Source organism: Electrophorus electricus, chromosome 2, assembly GCF_013358815.1.
Source record: "Electrophorus electricus isolate fEleEle1 chromosome 2, fEleEle1.pri, whole genome shotgun sequence".
NCBI lineage: Eukaryota > Metazoa > Chordata > Actinopteri > Gymnotiformes > Gymnotidae > Electrophorus > Electrophorus electricus.
In genome coordinates this window covers 33266934-33291392 of record NC_049536.1, presented here as the reverse complement: position 1 = coordinate 33291392, position 24459 = coordinate 33266934, and the positions used below count along the sequence as shown (strand labels likewise).

General features: G+C 42.5%; 2 protein-coding genes and 2 long non-coding RNA genes across 7 annotated transcripts; 3 read left to right on the top strand and 1 right to left on the bottom strand.

Annotated features, from left to right (window-relative positions):
* The first annotated feature begins 4421 nt into the window (after positions 1-4421).
* On the top strand, positions 4422-11281 carry hnrnpa3 (heterogeneous nuclear ribonucleoprotein A3). 4 transcript variants are annotated; one of them, XR_003411147.2, is made up of 12 exons: positions 4422-4509; positions 5376-5498; positions 5628-5774; positions 6075-6285; positions 6376-6465; positions 6566-6619; positions 6717-6776; positions 6987-7121; positions 7307-7429; positions 7531-7599; positions 8975-9038; positions 9466-11281. XR_003411147.2 is itself a non-coding variant. In XM_027018033.2 (11 exons), the coding sequence occupies exons 1-10, from the start codon at positions 4504-4506 to the stop codon at positions 7581-7583; spliced, it is 1002 nt and encodes a 333-aa protein (XP_026873834.2). In that variant the 5' UTR covers positions 4422-4503; the 3' UTR covers positions 7584-7599; positions 8975-11281. The 4 variants fall into 4 exon arrangements, 3 of the variants coding, with proteins under 3 accessions (XP_026873834.2, XP_035392256.1, XP_026873835.2); XM_027018033.2 differs by having other exon boundaries at positions 8975-11281; XM_035536363.1 differs by lacking the exons at positions 8975-9038; positions 9466-11281 and adding an exon at positions 7686-8437 and having other exon boundaries at positions 7011-7121.
* nfe2l2a (nuclear factor, erythroid 2-like 2a) lies at positions 10797-19028 on the bottom strand. The gene is made up of 5 exons (XM_027018032.2): positions 18838-19028; positions 13996-14268; positions 13218-13313; positions 12897-13034; positions 10797-12459 (listed from the first exon to the last, which is right to left on the bottom strand). Exons 1-5 carry the CDS (start codon positions 18877-18879, stop codon positions 11233-11235), a joined length of 1776 nt encoding a protein of 591 aa, XP_026873833.2. The 5' UTR covers positions 18880-19028; the 3' UTR covers positions 10797-11232.
* Positions 14277-16625, top strand: LOC113582322. Its single transcript, XR_003411150.2, has 2 exons — positions 14277-15833; positions 16079-16625. It is a non-coding gene; the product is annotated as an uncharacterized LOC113582322 (long non-coding RNA).
* A 2786-nt stretch (positions 19029-21814) lies between the features above and the next one.
* LOC113582338 lies at positions 21815-23311 on the top strand. The gene is made up of 2 exons (XR_003411151.2): positions 21815-22064; positions 23052-23311. It is a non-coding gene; the product is annotated as an uncharacterized LOC113582338 (long non-coding RNA).
* The last annotated feature ends 1148 nt before the right edge of the window (positions 23312-24459 follow it).

The following is a 24459-nucleotide window of genomic DNA, read 5'->3' as shown; positions in this document are numbered from 1 at the left end:
AAAAGGAGTTTCAGGAAAAGTGTTTTATCAATCCAGAAAATGTATAACATTTTATATCTCTGAAAAAAAATCAAACTACACAATTAGAAAATCAGAAATGTTTAAAAATTTCAGACTGAGCACAGAAGTGTGGTTGTGTGAATTGTGTGTAGAGTTTTGACAAAATGAGACCTGTTTTCAAAATCATGCTTAAGAAATTGTAAATAACTGATAAACATTCTGTCCATTGTAATGACTAAGAATAGAGGGATTCCTTGTCAAACCAACATAAAGATGCAATAATTCAGGTCCCAAACTAAAATCACCAGTCATTCCTGTGAATTACATCACATGGATGGAGGGGATACTTCGGCATCTCATGCTGGCAAAATCCAAGGAACAACCGCAGTGCAATAACAGAGCACTGTACTGAGACATTACACAGGGTGAGCTAGTTAGCCTGCAGCCAAAGTGCAGCTCCTTTCATAAATGCTTCTAATAATCTGTAGCGGTGGACCCCCAAAGTTTGCAGGATGCCGTTTTTAATTCTGTAGCCAACTGGAACACCACGCCCGATGTTCCAAGATTACAGAGAGCAGTACAAGCTCCTGCAAAAGATCTTTCCTAAAAACAATAGCCTGTTGTGACTTACAAGCTGGCACAAATCAGTCAGTATGTAATTGTTTCTCACCTTAATGTGTGTCATCATGAACATGAATTTTTCAGGATGATTATTTTAGGTACTGATTCGTATGACAACAGACAGTGCACCTCAGACCATTTCCAGAATGCAGTATGATTAGGCACCTTTTAGTTTTCACACTCACAAAGTTTTCACAAAATGGCGTTAAGCTTCAACTGAAAGATACCTAGCACATATGAAGCAGAAGGTCTATCAGTTAAAATGATTTCCAAACACACATTAGATATGCAAAGAGCACCTACTGCTTATTAAGCAGTCTCCAGTATAATCAAATACATCTGTGTTCTGAGACATATTTTAGGTGCAAAAGTGACAGCTTGCAAAAACGTGTGTGTGCATGTGTGTGTGTGTGAGAGAGAGAGCGAGAGAGCGAGAGAGAGAGAGAGAGAGAGAGAAAGAGAATGAGTGAGTGAATAAATGTGTGCGGGCAATGAAATATCTCCGTGTCACGATGCTGTCATCTCAGAGCGCTAAGAGTAAAGGTGTGTGACAAACAGCTGAACAGCAGCGCTGGCCGTGGGTTGCAGCAGAGAGAACCTCTTAACAGATCGATCACACTGCGACTATGGAACAACATACACCGCACAACACACACCTACACTATCACACCCTCTCCTAAAGCCCAGACAGCCCACAGAATGCATGCTTAATAAATGATGCACAGATAAAGACATCGCTACGGTGGTGCGAGCGTGGAGATCTGAAAACGCTCATCAGTCGTGTCACAACACTGCCTGTGAAAGGTAAGCAAGAAAAGCAAACGCTGTCAGGAAAGTTCTGATGTGGAACGATATGTTAATACTGCAGCCTCACACCACACTTCTCTACTTTAATGCATTTCAAATGAACTGCTATAACAGTGGCAGAAATAAACTGATGTTTGCCAGAGAAAGGAAGCTTATTGGAAGGAAGCATCATACAATGTGAGCTTTTAAAAATACGAAAGCCCGTGTTTTCGAGTGTGCAAGATAAGCTTCCGACATTGGCTGAATTCTCTGCATATTTTTACCTGGTCTGGTTTTAAACAAAACCTCAAGCTAGGAGTTTATAAAGCATGATCTCCGTGCTGAGCTTTAGCGTTAGGATCATTTACTTCTACACTATAATATATAAATGCAAAATGTTCTCTCTATCTTTTATAAATGCAAGACAGTCTGACCTCTCCAACTTGTTTCCAATCCATTTTTAATTTCATCCCCGCTGAATATTTCGTGTAAGTATCAATTAACTGTTGCAGTTACGTTTGGCCATAAATTAGACAAGAAGAATTTGGCAAGCAATAAATAAAATCCTCTAGCTTGACAAGTACTTTTAGTTTAAAGATGCATCAAGCTGCACCTTGGCAGTTAAGTATCGGAACCGGGGTATCGCAACCCCCTACAGCAGCGGGTGTGCCATGACTGACACGCTCCTTAAGGGAAAATTAAAGACCAGGACCGTTCTTAGCCAGGGTCCCAAACTGTCATAGTTTTATGATTAGGAGATATTAAAGAGAACAATCAAAGTGAGTCAGTATGCAGTTTAACTTGCTGCAATCACCTTGGATTATAAAAGGGAAAAGTCAAGTATATGCAGATTTAATGCAAATGTGTTTTTTTTTATACAATTCCCTTGTTCTTAAACAAACCTCACAACTGTCATTTTCATTATTAGGATTATTACCTCAGCACTAACTGTATAAACGTAATCGTGGTATATAACTCGACTTACTTTTTTTGTGGTCAGGAACAGGATCCAGTGTTTTCTATTACAAAGCTGTCACACAGGGTGTTAGTAAGCACTTCAAAGCTGTCCACCTGAGTTCAGCCTTTTAAAGAAGAAAATGCCACAATAGCATTTGGCAAAAAAGGTCCCAATGTGTGTACAACATGATCATCGGTCCTGGATTCAGACATTCTGATATTTTTGCACAACCTATTCACCTTGACAGAGTATCAGATATCTTAAAGAAGCTTCTTGAAAGTGCATTAAATACCTAATTCACCAGAGCTTTAGCACCATCTGCTGGACAAAATTCCATGTTTTTCTGCTTTAAATAAGAAATTACTCGTCTATGCTCCTTGGACTTAAGGATGATCTCTTTACAAAACACAAGACAGTTTTAATGATTAGATTTCTAATCTTGCCAGGTTTGAGAAGACATCTAGAATCCCAAAGAACAAGAGTTTTCGAGCTGTTTATAATGTCAGACTGTAACCTAAAACATGTAAAGGAAAGCACCCTGAAGCATAGTGTCGTAACAAACTTTGTTCTCAAGTTTTTAATTTTTATAAAATAAACAGCCACACAAATAGAAAACAAATAAAGTCACTTTATTTGCCAGTTGACCAACCATAACCTTGGCAATATGTGTACAGTGTCAGCACTGACAATGTAGATACTATTTTTTTTGTTACAGGGATAAATAAGAAAATCATCATCATCATCATCATCATCATCATCATCATCATCATCATCATCATCATCATCATCATCATCATCATCATCATCATCATCATCATCATCATCATCATCATCATCATCAGTGGGCAGGGGTAGCTCAGTGGTTAAGGTACATTCTTTGTAATTTGAAGGTTGCTGGTTCAAGTCCCACCACTGTTGGGCCCTGGAGCAAGACCCTTAACCCTCCCTTGCTTAAATTGTACTCAGTCATAATTGCAAGTCGCTTTGGATAAAGGCATCAGCTAAAAATAGTACTGAAGAGTTTCTCCATTCACATTTTCAAAACTGACACTACAGTAATGGCCTTCAATGACATGGGACGTCAGAGTAGAAGGAATGTTTTTAAGCAGCCAGCAGGTGGCACAATGCTCCATCCTAACTACCAGCTGTGGCTCCTATTACTGGAACAAAGGTTCTGTATTAGCTACACTAATACTAAAAACCAGCTTGCCTGTATCTTTAATGTTTTTTCTTGCCTGCATCTTTAATGGTTTTTTTTTTTCTTTTATGTTCTCTGTACACAAACCATTTATGGAAAGCCTGGACTAATCACTTTCCCATTGCCTTCTTAGAGACGAGGGGAAACGAATGAGTGATTTAGTAGTTATGCAACCTACAGTTTTGACCCAAGACATGAAACATGCAGGCAGACAGGTAAAATTTCCATTTTGTTGGAAGGTTCAGCCAGTTCAGTACATTCAATGCCTGCAAACATTACCCATCTTTGGCAAAATCTTTGAGGCTTTGGTAATTGAGACATGCAGGGGTTACCAGAGGCACACAAGTGAAGCATTCTGTCTCCAAGGTTTCCATCAGCTCTGCAAAGTGCATATATGAACATATGAAAGAGCTGGAAAAGAAAAGATGTGGAAAGTGAAGGCAACTGTGGTTCTCATGGTAATCGGAGCACTGGGGGCTGCGACCCCAGACTGGGAGAACGGCTCCAGCAGTTCTCAGGAACAACATCTGAGATCTCCGTTCAGAAGAGTGCAATCTTGGGAACAGCTAAGATTCTAGGCAGGACCCTCAAGCTCACAGGCCGCTGGCAGAGGACCTAATGTGAAGGAAAAGAGACTGCATGGAGGAGAGTGAGTGGGGAATTTGTGTGTTTGTTTGTGTGTGTGTAAAAATAATGCTAATGTTAGTGTAAAAGTGTAACCGATTAACGTAGTTTGTAAGCCTTTATAAACATAAAATGCCAGCCAGTATAACTTCTTTAAACTCTGAGCTCTAGGTTTGGGAAAGCTGGTACCGAGTCTGCTGTTATTACTGACACTGAGCTAGGACAGATGGCCATCTTGTGGTGAACATCGGTATTGCACTCCAGCAGCGCCAAATTTCCACCTTGTGTCAATAAGAGGGGACGCAGATACTGCAACATGGAGGTATAGACACGTTATTACGTGGTATTGGATCGCGTATCTAAACAATAAAAATAAGCTTAACACGTTTCACAAGAAACGTTTGAACTGTCGCGTAAAGCTACGAAGCAGCTCTCCGTGCAGCTGCCTAGCCAGCCGCGCTAGCTGCATAAGCTAACTAGCTCCTTTCCGTCAGTTCCATATTTTTAGATGCGAGCTAGCTAACTAGGTATAGCCGCATTTTCCTACATGTGTCTGTCATCATAATCTACGTTTACTGATGAAATGTTGTCAGGAGTGATCCATTTTCAGTGTGTCATTTAAGAAAGCGACATCATTTCAGTCAGCTATCTTAGCAAGCGGGAGCAGTGTAGCGGGGTCGGCTAGCCTCTGCGTTGGGTACAAGGCATAGACCCCTAGCTTGCTTAACTCATCTTACATATTTAAATGTAATCTGTAACGTTAGTCGGGTGGCCAGTTTCTTAGTGTCCATTTGAGAGTCTCTAGTTTCGGCACAGCCTAGTTCAGCAAGAGTGAGCGTGGTTACAATATGGAGGTTGGGACCTCTAAAATGGCGTTGGAGCCCAGCAGTCTAGACGTGGTTGCATCTAATAATAAAAACCTTTCTACCAGCATTTTCTTAAAAACAACTGCCTAGATAGATAGATAGATAGGTTTTTAAACTAAGTTTAAGGCAGTGTATATACAGGTAGATGTAACTAACATGCCCCTTACAGAAGACTAACAGCCAGATTGGTCGGCTATCAAACTAGATAACTGCTTCTTATCTGTAGTAAAAGGTCATCACAGCTCCATCTCTGATTAACTGATTGCTTGTCCTAGTAATGGTGTGTGTTGTGAGCGTGTTTCTGCTGTGTTGATGAGAACAGACCCATGACAGTAAGGAGCCAGAGCAGCTCAGGAAGCTGTTCATTGGTGGACTAAGCTTTGAGACAACAGAGGACAGCTTGCGTGCTCACTTTGAGCGATGGGGCAAACTCACAGACTGCGTGGTTGGTGAAATCCGCTGTTCTTGTTTGCTTATTTGACACTCGTTTCTTACATTTTTTTTAAATTATGCTACATTATGCTACCATGACTGTCATTGTAATAACCATTTTACTAACTGCTCGTCACTACAGGTGATGCGTGACCCCGGCAGCAAGCGCTCACGAGGGTTCGGTTTTGTGACGTACTCCTGTGTGACTGAGGTGGATGATGCAATGAGGGCTCGCCCTCATAAGGTTGATGGTCGTGTGGTCGAACCCAAACGCGCGGTTTCCCGAGAGGTGTGTCAGGACCAAACACTGTGTACCTCATACACTTCCTGTTATTTCTGTCTATAGGGGGCAGTGGTAGCTCAGTGGTTAAGGTGCTTGACTTGTAATGGGGAGGTTGTTGGCTCAAGCCCCACCCCAGCCTAACTGTTACTGTTGGGCCCCGGAGCAAGGCCCTTAACCTTCAATTGCTTGATTTGTACTCAGCCATAATTGTAAGTTGCTTTGGATAAAAGTGCCAGCTAAATGGCAAGAATGTAAATAGATACTGCATATGTAGCTAAATAGCCTATGTTATCTTTGATGATCTAGGACTCAAATAAGCCAGGTGCCCACTTGACAGTGAAAAAGATCTTTGTTGGTGGGATAAAGGAGCACACAGAAGAGCATCACATACGTGAATACTTTGAGCGGTATGGGAAAATTGAAAACATTGATATTATGGAGGAGCGACCTACAGGGAAGAAGAGAGGGTTCTGCTTTGTAACTTTTGATGATCATGACACTGTGGATAAAATTGTTGGTAAGAGAATGTGCCACTTTTTAAGTGTCTGTTGTTTTTGTTCAGTTTAAGACAATAATGTAAGCTCAGTTCCATTGTGTCTCTCTTTAGCACAGAAGTACCATACCATAAACTCCCACAACTGTGAGGTCAGGAAAGCACTACCAAAACAGGAAATACAGGCAGTTTCTAACCAGAGATGTACGTATTACAATTCATATATTCTGTACGCGTGTATTTAAGTGTAAATACGCTAAAGGAAAGGAGGACGTGTCAAAAGGTTCTTCTTTTTTTGTTTTAGATCGTGGAGGCGGAGGGGGTAATTTCATGGGCAGAGGGGGAAACTTTGGACGAGGTAGGAAAACGAGTTTATGTGAATTCTGTAGCCACCCCTCTCCATCTGCATTTCACAGGCAGAAAGAACACAATCATCCATGTATTGCTTTGCACAGGAAGCTATGGAGGAAGCAGAGGCTATGGAGGAAATGGATACAACGGGTTTGATGGAGATGGTAAGGCCATTTATTTCGACAAGTCAATAATGTATTTGTCTCTATTAAGTAATCAGACTAAAGCATTTCATGCTCAGTGTAAAGGTAGATTTTATTTTGCCTCCCCAATGGAGTTTTCTTTTTTTTTAGTCCAGGCTTAGGTTTTAGTCAGAGCTTGGGGAAACTGGGCAGTAAAGTTGAAAGCCTTGTGATTCCTTTGTATGTCCTGAGGTGGGAACTATGGTGGTGGGCCAGGTTATGGTGGTGGACGCGGAGGATTTGGTGGAGGCTCCGGTTATGGCCACCATGGCGGAGGAGGTGGCTTTGGAGGATATGACAACTACAGCGATGGACGCAGTTTTGGTGGTACGTGATTTAAACCTCTTACACTTGTGTTCATTGGTGCCAAGCAGGTTCTTTTCCCTAAAAATTGTACACAAGCTGGTTATCATGTCATCACGCTATATGTCTGTTCAGTTTGAAGCGTTCTGATGTAGCACCTATGGCATTTTGCCTACATCAGTAAAGCCTCACACTTTATCGACGTTCAGGAAACTTCGGTGGCGGAGGCGGAAACTACAACGACTTTGGGAATTACGGTGGTCAGCAGTCTAACTACGGCCCCATGAAAGGGAATAACTTTGGAGGGAGGAATCCAGTTGGACCATATGGAGGTGCATCAGTCCCCTCTAAGCCGCGCTGCACCATAGCATGTACTGCACCCTTTGACTCAGCGTGAGGAGAAGCGCACAATGCTTTGTTTTCTTGTTCCCAGGTGGCTACGGCTCAGGTGGAGGCAGCGGCAGCTATGGATCGAGGCGATATTAACGCGCGCACTTTCGTGGTGAGTTAAACGCAGCACCCGTTACCAATTAGCCGTGGCGTTCTGCTGACCTAGAATAACTATGCGTTTTATCCTGTATTCAACAGGCTTCAGGTGGACAGTTAGCAGGAGATGAGATGAGTGGAGAGAGGAGAGGGAATGGGAGGAGAGGTCAGGAAAGCAGCAGGTTACTGTGAGAAAGCCAGGACCTGCTAGGCAGAGAACTATGGAGGCTAAAAGCGCGGAATCTCAAAGGACTGTGCACACTAGCTGCAGTGAGCAAGAGTGTAGCCAGGTACACCTGATCTAGTACGTGACAGTGTATGTACATTCCTTTGATATTACCTTTTGTGCATTGCAGAAACCCCTTTGCTTTTTTAATCATTATTATTGTTGTTCTAATGTTTTTAGAGTGGTATATAACGTGTCCCAGTGGTGGTTAGCTTTTGAATGATATGGTCTTAAATCATTTTCTCTTTAGTTTCTTATTCAGATTTTATAGGCATTTGTTTATTCAAAAAGGCCATAAAAACCAAGTTGCAATCTATGTATTTTGTTTATTTGTTTCAGTGTACACACACACACACACACACACACACACACACACACACACATATATATATATATATATATATATATATATATATAGGCTGCAAGGCAGTTATTACTTATCAGTGTCAAGTGTAATTTTCTATTGTTGGTGTGTATGTGCTGTCTTGCGTTGTATGAAACAAAGCAAAAGCAGTGTAGATTTGAGGGCATGTAACAGATTCACTTGTATAAATAGAAGTCTAGATTGTTAAACTATTTTGAAAAGTGAAAAAAGAAACCAGATAAAATAAAGTTGTGTAGAAAATTCCTTTATGAAGTTTAGTGCATCATTGAGTCGTGAAGCAAGTGCAGTTCTTCTGAGTGATTGTCAATGAGCCCAAAATGTCTGACATTTTGTGTTCTTCATTTTGAGTATGTTGCTCTGGCATATGAGCAAAGGGGTCTTGAGGTACAGGCAGAGACCACCAAACAGGACTCAGTTGCCCAGTGTGGATGTCAGACAGCACCTCACCTGGACCAGGCAGCGAGTTGTGTCAGAAAAGTGGAGGGGCACGGGAGCATCGAGAGTCAAGAATATGGAGGAAAGCCTTCAGTTGTCCATCAAGGAAGCTAGCGTCTGCACCCCCCCCCCCCCCCACAAGACTAGTCTAAGCACTTCAAGGGCAGCTGACGCTAGCGAAGGAAGCCTAGCAAGTTCCTGGAGCCCAAAGGTGTGCCAGCGAATGCTAGCCAGAGGAAGGGGGAGTGAGTATGAGGGTTGAAGACACAGGTGAATAAGGCAGAAGACAAAAGGAGATGACAGTCTTAGGACCAGGTAAGAGTAACCATTCTGCTTAATTTACAGATTGAAACGAAGCGGCTCTTCAGAAAATCTTGTATGACACGTTTTCAACGACAGTTCTGGATGGGTAAGATTAATTTCTCAAAAAATATGTCAGGAGCATTTTAAAATATCCTTCCATAGCCACAAACAGAAGCTTATCCCCAAACTCTGAGTCTACTTGATAGGACTATTCTATGAGATATAATACTGATGAAAGATTCTTTCAAAATTTTAAATTAATAGGCCTATTGCCTGTCACCATTCACAGTAGTGGTGTTTTTGCAGCAAATTACAAGTAATGATGTTTCATGCCATTACATGCCATTACAGAGGAGCCTCCCCTTAAATGCCATTAATTTATAAAGGATAAGGCATCCACTTCTTACCTAAAACCATTTTCGTTAATGAAGCAAAATGAATGAAAGTATATTAATAGGGAAAATCTGTTTATTATATGAGCAGTATGTCTTTAGAGTGCAGAACAACGTAATGTTTATTTAAAATATGTTTAGAAAATGAAGAACTGTGAATGTTCTCGCTGCCAACACCACTAGCCCTGTGCACTGAACCTGGTGAGTATGCAAACTGGTAGTCAAATAGCCATGTTCTCGTACAGAGTGGCAAATTTCATGTCTCTTTTTATACTTTGGACAGCTGAGCTGGTATAAAAGTGGATATGCCTGCTCTTCTGTGATTCTCAAGTCATTTCCACCTGACCTCCGTTAGGGCTCCTATGCCACCTCATCATTTTTGAAGCCTGATCCACAGGAAAGATCCACACAAGCGCACTAGCATACAGAGATGCGCACGGCCATGGGTCAGTGCCCTTCAGCACCACACTGGCTTCTATAGCAGTTGTTGTTTACCTGGATATGGGAGGATATATTTTACTCAGGGATCATTCATGCCTGTAAAATTGTTTTTATTCACTTCTTTAATCCGGCAGCACCACACATCTTTAACGCACGGCTTGAATGCGCATTTTCCCCCTAATATTCATACTTTTGCTTTGTGTGAATGTGTATTATTATTATTATTATTATTAAGTATTATTTTTTAATAAAGGTGTTTTGTAATGATTTTAGCTGTATTGGTCTATTGGTCTATACATGCTCCTTTGCATGGGTTGTTTTTGTTTTTTTTTGTTTTTTTTTAAGGGTCTCAGACCCGGTTTCTTGCTTCGCATGCGAGCACATAGTGTAACAGACGTTGAATGTTGCGCAATGCAGGTGAATTGTTTGGATGCATTTAAACTGTCAGAGCAGGTTAAAGCAACCAAGGTGTGGCAGGTTGTACCGCGAGTTGAATGATGACACTGATGTAAGAGCATAATTATTCAATACGACTATAACAATGTAGCACACCTCTCGAGCATAAAGGCGCTATTCTATTAACATAGTGCACACGATGTACACAAGGCGTCTTTGAACCAGCCGATCCTGTTTGTTCAGTCTGGCCAATGGCTTCTGAAGGGCTGGTGTGGGCGGACTTGGGTTTTTTTGGGTTTTTTTAAGTGTATGAGGGTAAAAAGTGCTTGACAGTGCAAACACTACAATGAGCAAAGCTGTTTTTCTTCTGTTTGGCCAGCAGGGCCCGGAGGGGCCGACGTATACGGGCTTCACAGGGCTGGAAAACAGCCGTGCTGTTGCACAACCTTCTGTGAGGTTCAGACAGTTCACTTGGGAGCAGTGACCTGCTACACATTTTACACAGATATTACACCGTGGGGAATGCTGATGCAGAAATATATTGGGATTAAAGATATTTTCAGATGTTTATTTAATTTGAACTGTTAATGTCCTATACTGGTTTAATAGCAGTGATAGCAGACAGACTACTTAAATCACCTGATTAAATGAATGGTTTATTTTTTTATAAAGCATGAAGTCAGAAGATAAAATCGCAACAGAGCTGTAAATTAAGATATAAAAACAGACTTGAGTGCCAGTGATTGCAACACAATTAATAGCCTTCTAAAACATATACACAGTACATTGTCTGATATTTCAATAGCAAATAAAGTATAAATGTATTTACAAACCATATAGATAAAACAATCTCAGATAAAATATAAAGAAGTACAAAATATAACAGACATTAAGAATATTAAGAAAGTAGAATAAGCAAAAACTATATAATAGTTCTGCCATCTTTACTGCTAACGCTTAAGCAAAAATACCTACAAAGTTTTTTTTTGTTGTTTTTTTTGTCTTCCTTTGCATAGTATTTAGCTAAAGAAAATGCAGTACCAAGGAGGAGGAGAGCGAGCAGAATAAGTGCTAGTTGCTCTTGACGAGAGTCTTTTTGATGCGGGGGACCAGGAAGACGCTGCCGTCGGAGGTGTGCTGGAGGGAGTAGTCGCTGGGGGAGTAGGGCCTCCCCTGCTCGTCCTTCAGCATGCCGAACACCTCCAGGTAGAGGGAGCTGAGCTGCTTCTTCAGCTGGCGCAGGCTGGCGCTGTTCTCGCTCTTCTCCCGCACCAGGCGCACCTTCTCCTCCTTCAGCGAGTCCAGCTCGCACTCTAGGCCCATGATGTTCTCCATCTTGCGCTTGCGGCAGTTCTGCGCCGCCACCTTGTTCTTGCCACGCCGGCGTATGTCGCGGACGAGCGCCAGCTGCGGCTCGTCCAGCTGGTGCTTGGACATCATCTCGTTGAAGTCGTCCACCGGCAGGTTGATGATGGCGTCCACGGAAAAGGGGATGCGCAGGGCCTTGGCACGCTGCTCGTCGCGCGACAGCCGCGCCTCCGCGCGCCTTTTTTGCTTGTCTTTGGTGAAGGGCGGCTTGGAGTAGCCGCTGGCCTCAGCCGGCTCCGTCTTCGGCTGCCTGGCCGCACCTTCCGGCGACTGGCCCGCAGGGGGCGGCTCCGCGCCAGGTGGCTGGGGGCCGTCGCTCGGCTCCAGCAGCGGGAACATCTCAATGTAATCCGACTCGGTGCTCCCCGGGCTGCCTTCCATCTCGTCCATGTCGGAGTCACTGAATCCGAAGGAGCCTTCTCCGCATGGCGACTTCCCGGGAGAGCTCGTTTTCGGACTGGCGTCCAGGGACAGACCGGAGTCCGAATCTGGGAATTCTGCCACGGCTTCGGGCTTCCCCATACTGATGTCCCCCGGAGAGAGGCTGTGTAGGTCCATGGGCTTGAGCAGGCCGTCGTTCGACAGTTCGTCCAGGTGGACAACCGTGCGTTCCTCTTCATGCAACACTGAGCCACTGCTCACTTTAGCCTCCAGGTCAGGGTAGAACATGTCACAGAACTCGTCCGGTTCGAAGGTTTTGTTTATATCTGTGGTTTTTAGACTCATCTGATTAAGGTCAGGAGGCACCACGCTGCTAAAAGCCCCATCGTAGGTGTTGATGTACTCTGGAGGGCACATGTCGGTAGTGTTACTGGTGATGTCAGCCAGGTCTGGCATATACTGGCTGTAATTTGTCTCCTGTACATCAGCAGCTGGGGCTGCGCTGATGTATCCTGTCATGTCCAGCATTTCCTGAAGGTTCAAGCAGTGCTAAAAAATAAAAGAGAGCAGCGTAATCATGTATCAGTAGTAAGCCAACACCTTCTTTATGCCAACAAGTTTAAAATATAAAGGATTTAAAAGTGATCTAATTTGAATGGTTTGATTCCGAACAGGAATCATAGCAAAAATAATGAGGTAAACACTGTTCCAGTAGCTAGTCAAACCACAGGGTGACCATAAAGCTGGCTCAGGTGCCGAGTTGCTATGGTAATAGGCAGGTTGAGGCTTCCCTACATCACATGATATGGAAACCTGCTCACACAGGGACATGCCTAGGAGTTTTTCCTCTCTCTCTCTCTCTCTCTCTCTCTCTCTCTCTCTTTAGTCTAATATGAAGGACATCTCCTAGTGCTAAGACACAGCCGTGGCTCTTCGTCCGCTTGCGCTAGCCCCGTAGTACCATCCCATTAAGGTGTGAGCCATACTTGCAGATCCATCCAGGTCTGGTCCAAAGGGCCTGGCAGCAGGGGATTCTGGGTAAGCATGGGTATTTCTCCAGGCATCATGATTTGGGTGCTGTCTGTGGAGGGAGGAATGGAAGGACCCAAGCAGGGGGGAGCAGACTGGAACAAAAGGGGAGAAAAAGAATAACACACCACAGTGATTCAATGACATTCTCTAAAAAACAAACAAAAAAAAGAAGGTATCTAATTTTCCATACAGTTCCATACATATCCTTACATGACTGTATAATAGACATTTGATCATTAAGAAGCCAGAATCATGTCACGTTAATGCTCCCTTACCTCTGCTGGCTCTACTAAGGGAAATGTCTCTGCCAGCAGCTGCATGCACTCATCGAACGACATGGCATCTCCATCTTCCTGCGTAAACGGCACATTCTGCACGTAGCAAGCCAGAGACGTCCATGTCAGACCACTGGTATCACACCCAAAGCAGAAAGCACGTAATTCCGACCACTGACATTTTAGATGCTGATCCCCGGTCAGTTTCAAATGAATAATTCAGCGCCAAGACACTGTAGCATGTCACGCAGCACACCTACATGAATACTGCAGCAGAGTGCTGTTAGCACTGCTTATAGGAAGGTGTTTATCTGAAGCCAAACGCCACCTACCCTGAAACCTGAACCACCCGAGTTCCAGTAATTACACTAAAGCAGCGGTAACCCGGCAACCAGGCAATTGCACCCCAGTGGGTTAGCAAGAGGGTGGGGCCTTTCCTAGAACTGGATGTATATGGAGACTATAAGCCCCTGTGTGCACTCATATCTGTTTACCTGTGTGACATCAGCAGTTGCTTTGTTACTTCTGTGTGTGTGTGTGAGAGAGAGAGAGAGAAAAAGAGGTGTCCGTCTGTTGATTTTTGACATCACGTCAAAGCATTACTTTGAGTTTGAATGTTTGTGTGTGAGTAAAATCTCTACAGGTGCCTCATTTGCTTGCATCACACTACTGAGCGTTTGCGTGTGTGTGTGTGTTTAAGAGCACTAAAACTACAGGTCCCTCATTATATTGCATCAGAATGTCGTTTGAATTTGAGTATGAGGGTGTGTGGGTGTACCTGCGGGATCTCTGCAGGCGCTGCACAGGCTTGTGGCAGGGCACTGGTGGTGGGTGTGGCCCGGGGCACGAACTCCCCCGTTTCTTCATCGAGCTGCAGCTGAGAGAGCAGAACCTTCTCCTGCTCCTTCACCCTCTGTTGTCTCTTCTCCTCCTCCAGCTCCCTCTGTCGTTGCAGCTGCACCTCCTTCTGCCTGTAGCTAAGGTCGAACACCTCCCTGCCTGCTCCCAGGTCTATGTCCTGCCGCCACAGGATGTCGATGAGGTCCATGTCCTGTGGAGTGGGTGAAAAAACACCCACACTCAGTGACTCGTCACCCAGCCCTGGGAGTCTCTGTGGGACCTGCTGTCTGCAGCTGCGCAGCGGTGAGCACACAGCCCATCCCAGCCCCAGCTCACAACCCACAATCTGATCTTGAATGTAACGTCGAGGAGGGAGCATGAATAATAGATGATCTTCTCCTCTTTCCTCCCTTCTCTGCGACCCACCCACAGTGGACTGATAACGCACGTTCCCATGCAATTAAATCAGAACTTACTGAATACAAAATCAGAACTTACTGAATACAAAACTTACTGGCTTAGGAAAAATAACTCAGAATCAAAATATGCACACACAACGTTTTTATATATACATACATACATACATACATACATACATACACACACATATCTACTTTATATAAAGTAGTTTAAATATCTACTTTAAATATCTCTGTATAAAAAAGTAGTTAAAATATCTTCTTTATATAGCTCTACTTTATATAAAAAATAGTTTAAATATCTTCTTGAAATATCTCTATATAAAAAGTAGTTTTAATATCTACTTTAAATAGCTCTACTTTATATATCTACTTAAAATATCCCTCACACACACACACACACACACACACGCTTCTATGGACTCATTAACACATGCATGAATACAGAACCCCAGTATTGTCTGGCATATACACAGATCATATAGCTGGTCACCTTAAACTGTCAGCCATGTTTTGGGTACTCGGTGCAAGCAGATTAAACTCTGGGCAAGGACAGAAACTGGTGTGTCTTATCGGAGTTTGCTACAATAGCCTTGTTTTCGGAGCATGCCAAGGACCAACACGGCTTAGGGAAAGATCCGCACTACCAGCATACAATGAAGAGTGAAGGGTGAGACTGTGGTTTTAAAACGCTGCTGATTAGATAAGCTTTGTAACTAAAGTCTTCATTTAATTTTCTGGCCAAAGTAATATTTAATTTCAAAGATATGACAAAGGTCACATTAGCAGGCAAAAGATCACAGAATAGTTCAGTTTTCCCTGTTTGTCCTCAAAGAAAAGACAATATATCATTTTAAATGAAAGACCAGGCCAGGCATAGAAAATAAAGATAAATAAAACGGTGTTTCCTAAAGAGGTTTTCAAAATCAAGTCAACCTACAACCTAAAAAAAAGATATGACATCATGTAAAAGCAGTAAATCTGAACAAATAAACCATGTGAGAAAATACGGACATTAACCATGTCATGGTCTGAGAAAGGCTAGTCTCCAAGAATGTCTGGAAGTAAACTGTTAGTGTCTGTTCTTCCTGTTTCCATTCTCTGCCACTATCTTTTTAACTGCAATTTATTTACAGAGGACATTCATTGCAATCACCAGACTATTGCGTAAGCTCTCTGGGTATTAGGTCAGAGAACGCCATGAAGCATGTGATGATGCTTCCGGTTAAAGTCTGCAAAAAAAAATTTTTTTTATTTACTTCCTACATTCTGTGGATCACAAGACCAGTCACCAGGAAGAAGGGGGACTGTACGAAGCAGAACTGGGCACTAAGTAACAGACGGTACCCTTAGTAGGGTAAGGGTAAACATTTTTTCATGTCTAGCCAGGGCTGTGTAAAAAAAAAACTGAAAATAATTTAGGATTGTGCCGCAATACTTTGAACTTTAGAATGTCAGGAAACCAATACAGGAAAGCGAGACAAATAGACAAATAGTTTCTGAGAGATATATATATATATATATATATATATATATATAATATATATATATATATATATATATATATATAAATAAAATCAACAAATTAAATGTTTCCTATAGAAAACACTGGAGTTGAATAAAACACTCAGGTCCAGCAGTCAGAGGAGGGTCCGTATTGAAGCAATGGCCACCGGTAAGTCTGCGTCTCCTTCAGCCCTGACCTTACTAGAAGTGCTGTATTATGTCAGGGCTGTCCCAGCACATACTAGGCCACAGGCCGTTAACGGGCAGTAACGTGGGTGCTGACAGCGCTCTGGGCCAGGCCTCGTTAATCTATCTGAGTCAGACATGCTCTCCAAATCCAGATTACAGCCGGGAAGCGAAGGGGGCGGGACGGAGACATGATGAAATAAACAAGTACTAAATGCATCCCTCTCACGAGAACCTGTTGGACAAACCCACGTGAGAAACTCTCTCTTTCCGTCATCGACTGACATGACGAACGCAGGTATTTGGTCCTTTGATTAAGATTGATTTGATTTTGATTAAGTGTGACCGTTACTTTGGAAGTGTTTTGTGCTTTAAAAAATATTTTGTATATAATTCATTGTTATATTCATTTCAAAACTGTTGTGTAATTCCATTTCATTAAACGTATATAACATGATGAAGTAAGACTCCTGATCTTATTCTTACTAGAAATGGTTTGGGGATAACCTACGTTAAAAGACACTTAGGTTGCCTGGGTAAGATCTGTAGCTATGACGCATGTTTCATCATTATTGGGCTGCTTGTTTATTGCATACAAATTATGACTATATGCAGAAAGCTCACACATGTGAGTGAACTTTCAAATTGGTCACTTTCAATTCAACACATGCCCATATGGTACATTTTATTTCACACTAAGGAGTAAAATGTGAACTTTTAGATTCTACTGTAACAAAATTTATGCAGTTTTTGAAACATTTTACATTCATCAAAATGCTTAATCATAGACATTTTCAGAGGTTTTTAGCTCATCTTGTTCACTAAATCTAGCCAGGCAAGCTTTACTTCAAACTTGACAAGTTACCATCACAACAAAGGTCCAGCGGTAAAAAGGACACATCTGCAGTCTCAAACATTCCCTCATGTGTCCTGGTTTATAAGCATCATCAACTACCTACTATGGGGATTCAGTTTTATTTAAAATTCAACACACCTGTTTTTAGGTGATACTTTTTTCCTGTAAATATAATGATCTCACCAGGATATGAACTGTGGCGTGGACTAAGGGTGACGTACATGTTCTGTGATGGTTCTAAGTTAAAGGTCCGGTAGCTGCCCCTTGGCCGCTTTGTAATGTTTAATACATTCCTTTGGGAGAATGATGCAAGCATGAGAGAAAAAAAAAAACTCCATTACAAATAGTTTGGGATTTATTTCACATATCTCCTCTTCTTTGGCATGAGCGCAGGTGTCTTATACACTCCAGCTGGAATTACAGGAACAAACTACGGTATTATCACAGGTATTATCATTTGTTGAACTTCGTTTAACTGTAATGTGATCAATATCAAACAAACAAGGAAGAGGAATTGTTGAAGAAATTGAGATTATTTCCAGGTGGAGAGATGTGCTCAGGCCTCACTTCTTTTTATACTGAGGTTAAAGGAAGTGAGAGTTCCCAACAAAGCATGTCTGTTTTATGGTTCAGATAAAAGCTGGTGACCAAACCTGTTCTGAACTAGTTTACTAAGTACATCTATTGTTCCAGCATAAGTCAGAAAGGGAGAAACTAGATAAATGGGCTTTAATTGTGTGTATATATATGAGAGAGAGAGAGAGAGAGAGAGAGAGAGAGAGACAGACACACACACACACACACACACACACACTACCAAATGCATTCAATCAATTCAATCAATGCAGACATTAGATTTTCTTCCGAACACATATCTACCAGTGTCATATTTGAATAGTTTGCTTTATATCTGAGGTCCTGTTTAAGTCTGATGCATGGAGACTTTTTGAACAAAACAAACTGTATTCTGTTTGCTCAGGGCTGATCTCTTAATTACATGTACACCATCCTGACGTCATGATAAAGTGCTAAAAGAACAAGCACGGTCCTCGGAGCCCCCTCTTGCCGCGCAGCACCCACCGATGCCATCCACGACACCACTCGCCAGGGGCTGCTCGGTTTTGCTAGGGGGCTTTTGACAACCCACGGGGAAGGCGACGGCTATATCCCAAAGTAATAATAGTATCAGGCGCTTTCTCCTGACATGATAGTACGACTAAATCGGCGTTAAGATACTGGACACCGACTTTAACCGAAATGTCGAGGTTTAAATTCTAGGAAATTCTGCTTTTCTTATATGGGACCGGACGGCCGACTTCCATGACATGGCAGAATTTTTTTTTTTTTTTTACAAGAGCAAAGGACGCGCAGGCTCGGAAACAAGTGCTGGAAACGCCTCCTTCCGATACCCACAAAATAGCCACAATTTTAGTAATTTCCCAGTAAATTTGGTCATAAGGAATTATCATTTAAATATTCTCCAACAGGCATATAACGATGTAGCTAAAAATCACTTATGGATTATTAGTACACCAGAAAATACACTGTCCAACACACACCAGCTGGACTACAGTAGCTTGTCTTACATGTCCACAACACTGACAACGCTGTTGCCCGTCCCTGGACCCAGGAAAAAGTTCCGAGCACTACAGCCTCCAGGCTCTAGTCCACCAATGACACAGAAAGAAATTATAATGAAAGAAACTGTGCTACTAATCTTGTCATAGGCTACGAATAAGCAAAAAAACATGACGACCTTCCCATTTGATGTCAAGATACAACATGCAAATAATTATTTAAAAAATATATTTACCTGTTGACTTGGATGCGTTTTAGGCAATTCGATCTCCATCATTTTAGCGAGACACTGCCTCGTTTTACGAAGCAACTCCCAGTGCCGTTTGTTAGTATGTATTCCTTACCGACGACCGAAAATAAAACTCGTAATAAGTGTGCGCTGAGCCACTTCAAGCCGATGGCAAAGGACACACGGTACACTCGGCGGAGTTGGACGATTTGCGGAAAGCCCCAGTCATTTGCTGGACCTGCCCAGTACCCTCGACAACCAATCAGCGAAGGCCGCAGATCCGGCGAGGGCTCGTCCCTCTTCCACCTTCAGACGCAATCACATGGCAACTCATCCAGTGCTTAGTGGCGTGGGTCCCAGGTCGCTATTATTTGGCCTAGTCAATCGTGTAGCCTATATTATGGGTTTAATTAATGTAAAAATACATTTTGTAATAAAACATGTCAATGCTATCATGCAGTAGCCTGGGACCGGCGTTTTTTTTGGGGGGGGGGGGGGGGGGGCCCAATACCTCATGACCAGCCATTTATTAACATGGTTTCAGTAAGGACAGGATATTAAACGAAGTACAAAAATAGTTATTTTAGACCAGGCCAGTTGTGGCAAAGCTGAGTATATACAGGGATCTACACAAAATCACTTGTGTGGCTTCGTGTATATACAGATCTTGAAAACGTTGGTAATGAGGCCATTTACAGTTTCTCAGGCACTTTTTGACCAAACTGGTCGATACCGTAACCACATTCTCTAACCAGCTAAGAGCCTGTGAAACACTAACACATCTTGCAAAACTCCTCATCTGCTCTGCAAAACTCTATACTTCAATCCAAACAAATACATGCTACAAAACTCTATAACTGATTCAAATAGTAACAAACAGCAGTTCAACAGTAAAAACCTACATGAATTCATGAACCATTCACAGGCAAAACACATCTCAAAGATGCCAATCGCAACCTGAAGTTGGCTCTAAAGTGCGATGGTTGCTTCTTACTACTGTACAGTGCTAAAGGACACCTGCTGTGATTGACCAGGACTCACTACTATTACAGTAAAATCATCAGAACACAGATGGTTGAACAAAGTGAAAAGCAAGTAACTTTACTGGCTTTCATACAATATAGTACTGTAATACTCCAACAGCCAAAAGTAATATAAGATATAACAAAATACAAAACAATGGTTTGCCATGTGCTTTCCTCTGCCTGATCTACCCTGTCCCTGATATCAGATCACATGTATTCATCAACATCGCAAACAATGTTTTCCCTGCCAATGCAGTATGGGAAAAATCCCCAGGCTTTCCTGATCCAGCCCTGACACTCTGATGCTGTGGTACCCTACATGTCTCAGTCATAATGTTTAAAAGTGACATTTGGTCCTTCAGGGTTGGTGGTCATATACTTTCCATCTCCAGAAAAGAATTCATAAATTGGATTGAGGGATGGAGAATATGGAGATAGAAATTCATCAGACACATGTGGTCCCTCACCACAGATGAGTCTTGGAATAAAACATTGTCCCATATGGCTACATAACAATGGTCAACTCTCTTTAGACACCAGTAGTTGTATGTCGATTGACTTTAGAGTTACATTTGCAGGCAGTGGTTGAGCAATTGCAAGTCGGTACAAGCAATGACACAGTGTTCTCTGTTGTGCTACAGGTTTGCTGTTATCTCATGTGTGTTTGGAAATGACAACATGCACTGATGGCTTGGCCAGTGCAGTTATCACCTGAGAACAACTGTGACCAAGGCAGTCAGGTAAAAACTCATTTACATTTTCAACATTTTGCAGACGCCCTTCTCCAGAGCGATGTATAAAAAAGTGCTGTCATCCATTCACAGAATGTATCCTAGCCAGTAGAGAAGGTTAGATTCAAAGATACCATGGAACTAGTGTACTGCTAAAATACAGGAATCAATTCTGATACATAGAACAAATGAAAAATAAGTATATGTGCTATATCAAAATGATGAGTGCAATAGTAAATGATACCAAACAATATCAAACAAGTGCTAGAGTGTTCAGTATAAAAATTCCACAGGTGCAGGATTAATGGTCATTTAAATACTCTGCAAATGTGGAGACGGCACCTGAAATAAAACTGTAAACACAAAGGTTGTTCTGACAGATGCTCCAACCCACTACAATCCAGGAACCTCTCCATCTTCACACCTGAAAAGTGAAAGGCTGTGACACCAAATATGTGGCATGAGGGCTTGGACACCCACTCACCAACTTGTGATCCTACGACTTTCTGTCTAGCAGCTTGCGACCTCTACTGGTCACATATGAACATTTCAAATTGGCTACGTCAGGTCCTACAGCTAGAGCAGGGCTACGTAACTCGGGTCTTAAAGGGCATGAGTCCAGCGCATGTGGCCTTTCCCTTCTCTAATACGGAACCTGGTAATTAAGTGAGGAGCTGAATCAGGAGTGTTTGAACAATTTACCAAACTCTGATGGATCCCTTTAGGACTGGAACTCGGCAGCCATACTGTAGAGGTCTGAGCGGTATTTTATCACGACCAAATTAATCTCAGTCTTTAATCATCACATTCAGGTTTTATTAATTACAGCAGAGTCGCTGTTTATATGATTGGCCTAATCTTGTAGGGAATGAACTATGCTGCATGCATGCTTTGAGGTGAATCCTTTTCGCCAGAAGAGTTTAAAATCTGATAGCTGTACCTACTTACCAAGTACCCAACTAAATAAAATACAGTCTCAATAAACACTGTCACCTGTGTGTGATATGAGCACGTTGCAATTAGTCTAACGTCTAAACGACGAATAAAGTTAACAGGTTATTTTTATACCAGTCGCTTTGGCACGTATCCGTTAAGAACCTCACTGTGCCTCCATCGCTAAGAGTCTACCACGATAGCCCACCGACTGAAAGTACACTGAAATGAAACTTTTTTTTTTTCCCCCCCTTCCCTCTCGTAAGCGCGTCCGTCATTGCGCGTTCACGATTGGCAGCTCCACGTCGACATTCTTCCAGCTGAGGAGTGCGCTACACGGTTTTGAGTGGCGAGGAAGCGACGGCGCAAAAGCACCTCGCCACTTTGTTCAGGGTCCGAGTAAGGACGGCAACTGCTGAATTAACGAATAAAATACTCGACAGCTGTGATGACCACGGCTGCCATATTTGGACGCAGCGCGCTTTTTTTTTTTTTTTTGCATTTTGTGCATAATGTGCTGAGTTGCAGCTGTGAGTTCCAGCAGGTATGTTCAGTAACATTTTTTCCTGTTTCTGGTGAAAATGCAATGCGCCAAGATAGTAGGTTTTTTTTTCTGCATAGATATAACAGCGTACAGTTTTAATTCATTGTTATTATCCCCTGCGCCCGTGGCCAACTTTAAAAAGCTAAAGTGACCTTTAACAATAACATGTTGCTACAATATCTGGGTAAAATTAAGTATTTTTATGTGCATATGCCATTCTTGTCAGAGCATGTCTGTGTATTTGGGGCATTTTCTGTAAAAGAAGTACGATTTTAAAGTCGAACCCAAACGCAAATCGTGCATGAAGTTAAAGTTAAGTATTTGATGTGTTGGCAGTCCATTCCAAGACGGCCCAGTTATTTGATTTTCATGATAAAACGGCATATCCAAACAGCTCCAAACAGACACGTCAGCTCTTACCTATCGACTACTCCAAATGTTCACTTCCTAACCCTGAAGTTAGGTAAGGTTGAGTCTGAAGGTAACCCTGAAAAGTTCTCACAGATCTTTCTCATGTCATACTTTCATTTTCCGCAGTTGCTTATTTCATTACGTACAAACGCCTGTGTGTGTGTGTGTGTGTGTGTGTGTGTAAACGCGAACCACTGAGGCCAATGTGTATCTCCATATGTAGTTGTGTGAAGGGGGTTGGGGAGATTGAGTCCAAGTTTCCAACTGTAGGCATCTTATCGTCTTTTAAATTCCTCTTACAGTCATTGTGCCTGGAGTGCCTGACTCTCACACTTGGGTCCTCCTCAGCCATATTTTACTCGTTTCTAAGATCACCTCCCTCCCCTCCTCCCTCCCCTCAGATATAGCACAGAATGACTATTTAAACTAGAACCCTTTATTTAATGTGGCCCATTCCATTTTGAAGAAGCCTTGCACAAAAATATCTGGACAAAAGGAGTAAAATGCGTAGCATGCTGTCTGCGGTGAATTTGAGAACTCTGACCTGTTTCTTTATCCATCTGATACTGACAACAGTGAGACGAGCAGTTCCGTCGTGAAGGAGGATCCGCATGCTCTTCTATGGCTTTCCAGGTAAAGTTCTGTGATACACTCCGACTCTGTTTTTCGCAGTCAGTGCATTACAGAACTTTGTTTTGGGAGTTTTAAGCTCTTGCCCGGAGAGAACGTGCGTTACGTCTGGAGGGAAGGATGACAACCCCGCAAAAGCTCCCCGACGACGCTGAGCTCCGTCACTCCCTGAGCATTCTCAAATAAAGCATTTTACTATGACTGTCTCCCTTGCTTTGTCGTTTGTAACGTCTGTGGAAAGACTGGCAGATTCCCACACGTACACTAGTCAGATCCAAAAAAGGGGAGGCTTTGTGTTTTATTTTTATGCAAAATAATTAGCTGACAATAATAAACCAGTTTAATGACTGTGGAAAAGGTTTAAAGAGCAGCATCATATAAGATTTCAATTTAACATGTGTTTAGTTGTCAGAATTTATCCCATGCCACGTAATTTATGAGGAAGGTACAGGCCTGTGGGAGATGTGTAAATGGAGAATTTGTGGTGAGTTGTTGCACAGCCAGGCCTTCAGGAGGCAGGCTTGCTGGAAAAGGTTGCCTTTTTATGATCATCTGAAAGTAGTTTTGCAATTTTGCTTGCAGTGATTGAGTTGGGTTTGGGTAGGGGTGAGGCTTGTCTTACATCAGTGTAAAGGAACAACTTCTCACAGCAGTACGTGCCTGTCTCGTCCCCGAGGGCGTCTGACTCTACAGAAGGGCACAGGTGATGGGAGTAGTGGTGGGTTGGCAGATCTGCTGGGCATCGTATACTCAAGCCAAATGGAAGTTCCTGCCTTAAACCCCCAGTGAAGTGAAACGTGATATAATTGAAAGTAACTGGAATCAGAAGAGAGTGTCTGCTCTCGTTAGAGACTGGAGAAGGCACTTTAGGGTTGTGTAAATAGATGTTAAAGGCATAACATTTCCCATGAATAAATCAGATTTATTTATGTAATTAAAAATGCTTGCTCACTCACCTTTTAGGTACATTTTGTATAGCTAGTCTATATAAAACTTTTCATTCTCTAGCCTAGGGGTTCCTAGATCTGGGTCTGGCCATCTACTCCCCTGCCAAGTTTAGTTCTACTGTTAAATTCAGATGCTAATGAAGGTCTTGATTAATTGGATTAGGTACGGTAGATTAAGGTTGCAACAGAATTCTTCAGAGTGGTAGGTAATCGGGGCTGAAACTGGGTATTCCTGTTCTTCAACACTGGCCAATTGACCAGAGGGCCACTCTCTTCAGTGATCTCTGCGATCGCTGGGATATTTTGGGATGGTGGACGACTCTGAACTCAGCAGTGTCGCTGATGTGCCTGATGATTGTGCTAGTGCAGCAGAATGCTCACAACCATGCCACTGGCATGCTAGTGGC

What these genes read in the sequence shown, in the direction of transcription:
- hnrnpa3 (XM_027018033.2), top strand. An exon ending in AACGCGCGGTTTCCCGAGAG is followed by an intron (nt 5,775 to 6,074) that starts GTGTGTCAGGAC and finishes TTGATGATCTAG; the next exon opens with GACTCAAATAAGCCAGGTGC. An exon ending in CAACGGGTTTGATGGAGATG is followed by an intron (nt 6,777 to 6,986) that starts GTAAGGCCATTT and finishes GTATGTCCTGAG; the next exon opens with GTGGGAACTATGGTGGTGGG.
- nfe2l2a (XM_027018032.2), bottom strand. Translation starts at nt 18,879, where the DNA reads ATGATGGAGATCGAATTGCCTAAAACGCATCCAAGTCAACAG. An exon ending in AAACGCATCCAAGTCAACAG is followed by an intron (nt 14,269 to 18,837) that starts GTAAATATATTT and finishes CCCACTCCACAG; the next exon opens with GACATGGACCTCATCGACAT. An exon ending in CGCCTGCAGAGATCCCGCAG is followed by an intron (nt 13,314 to 13,995) that starts GTACACCCACAC and finishes TGCTACGTGCAG; the next exon opens with AATGTGCCGTTTACGCAGGA.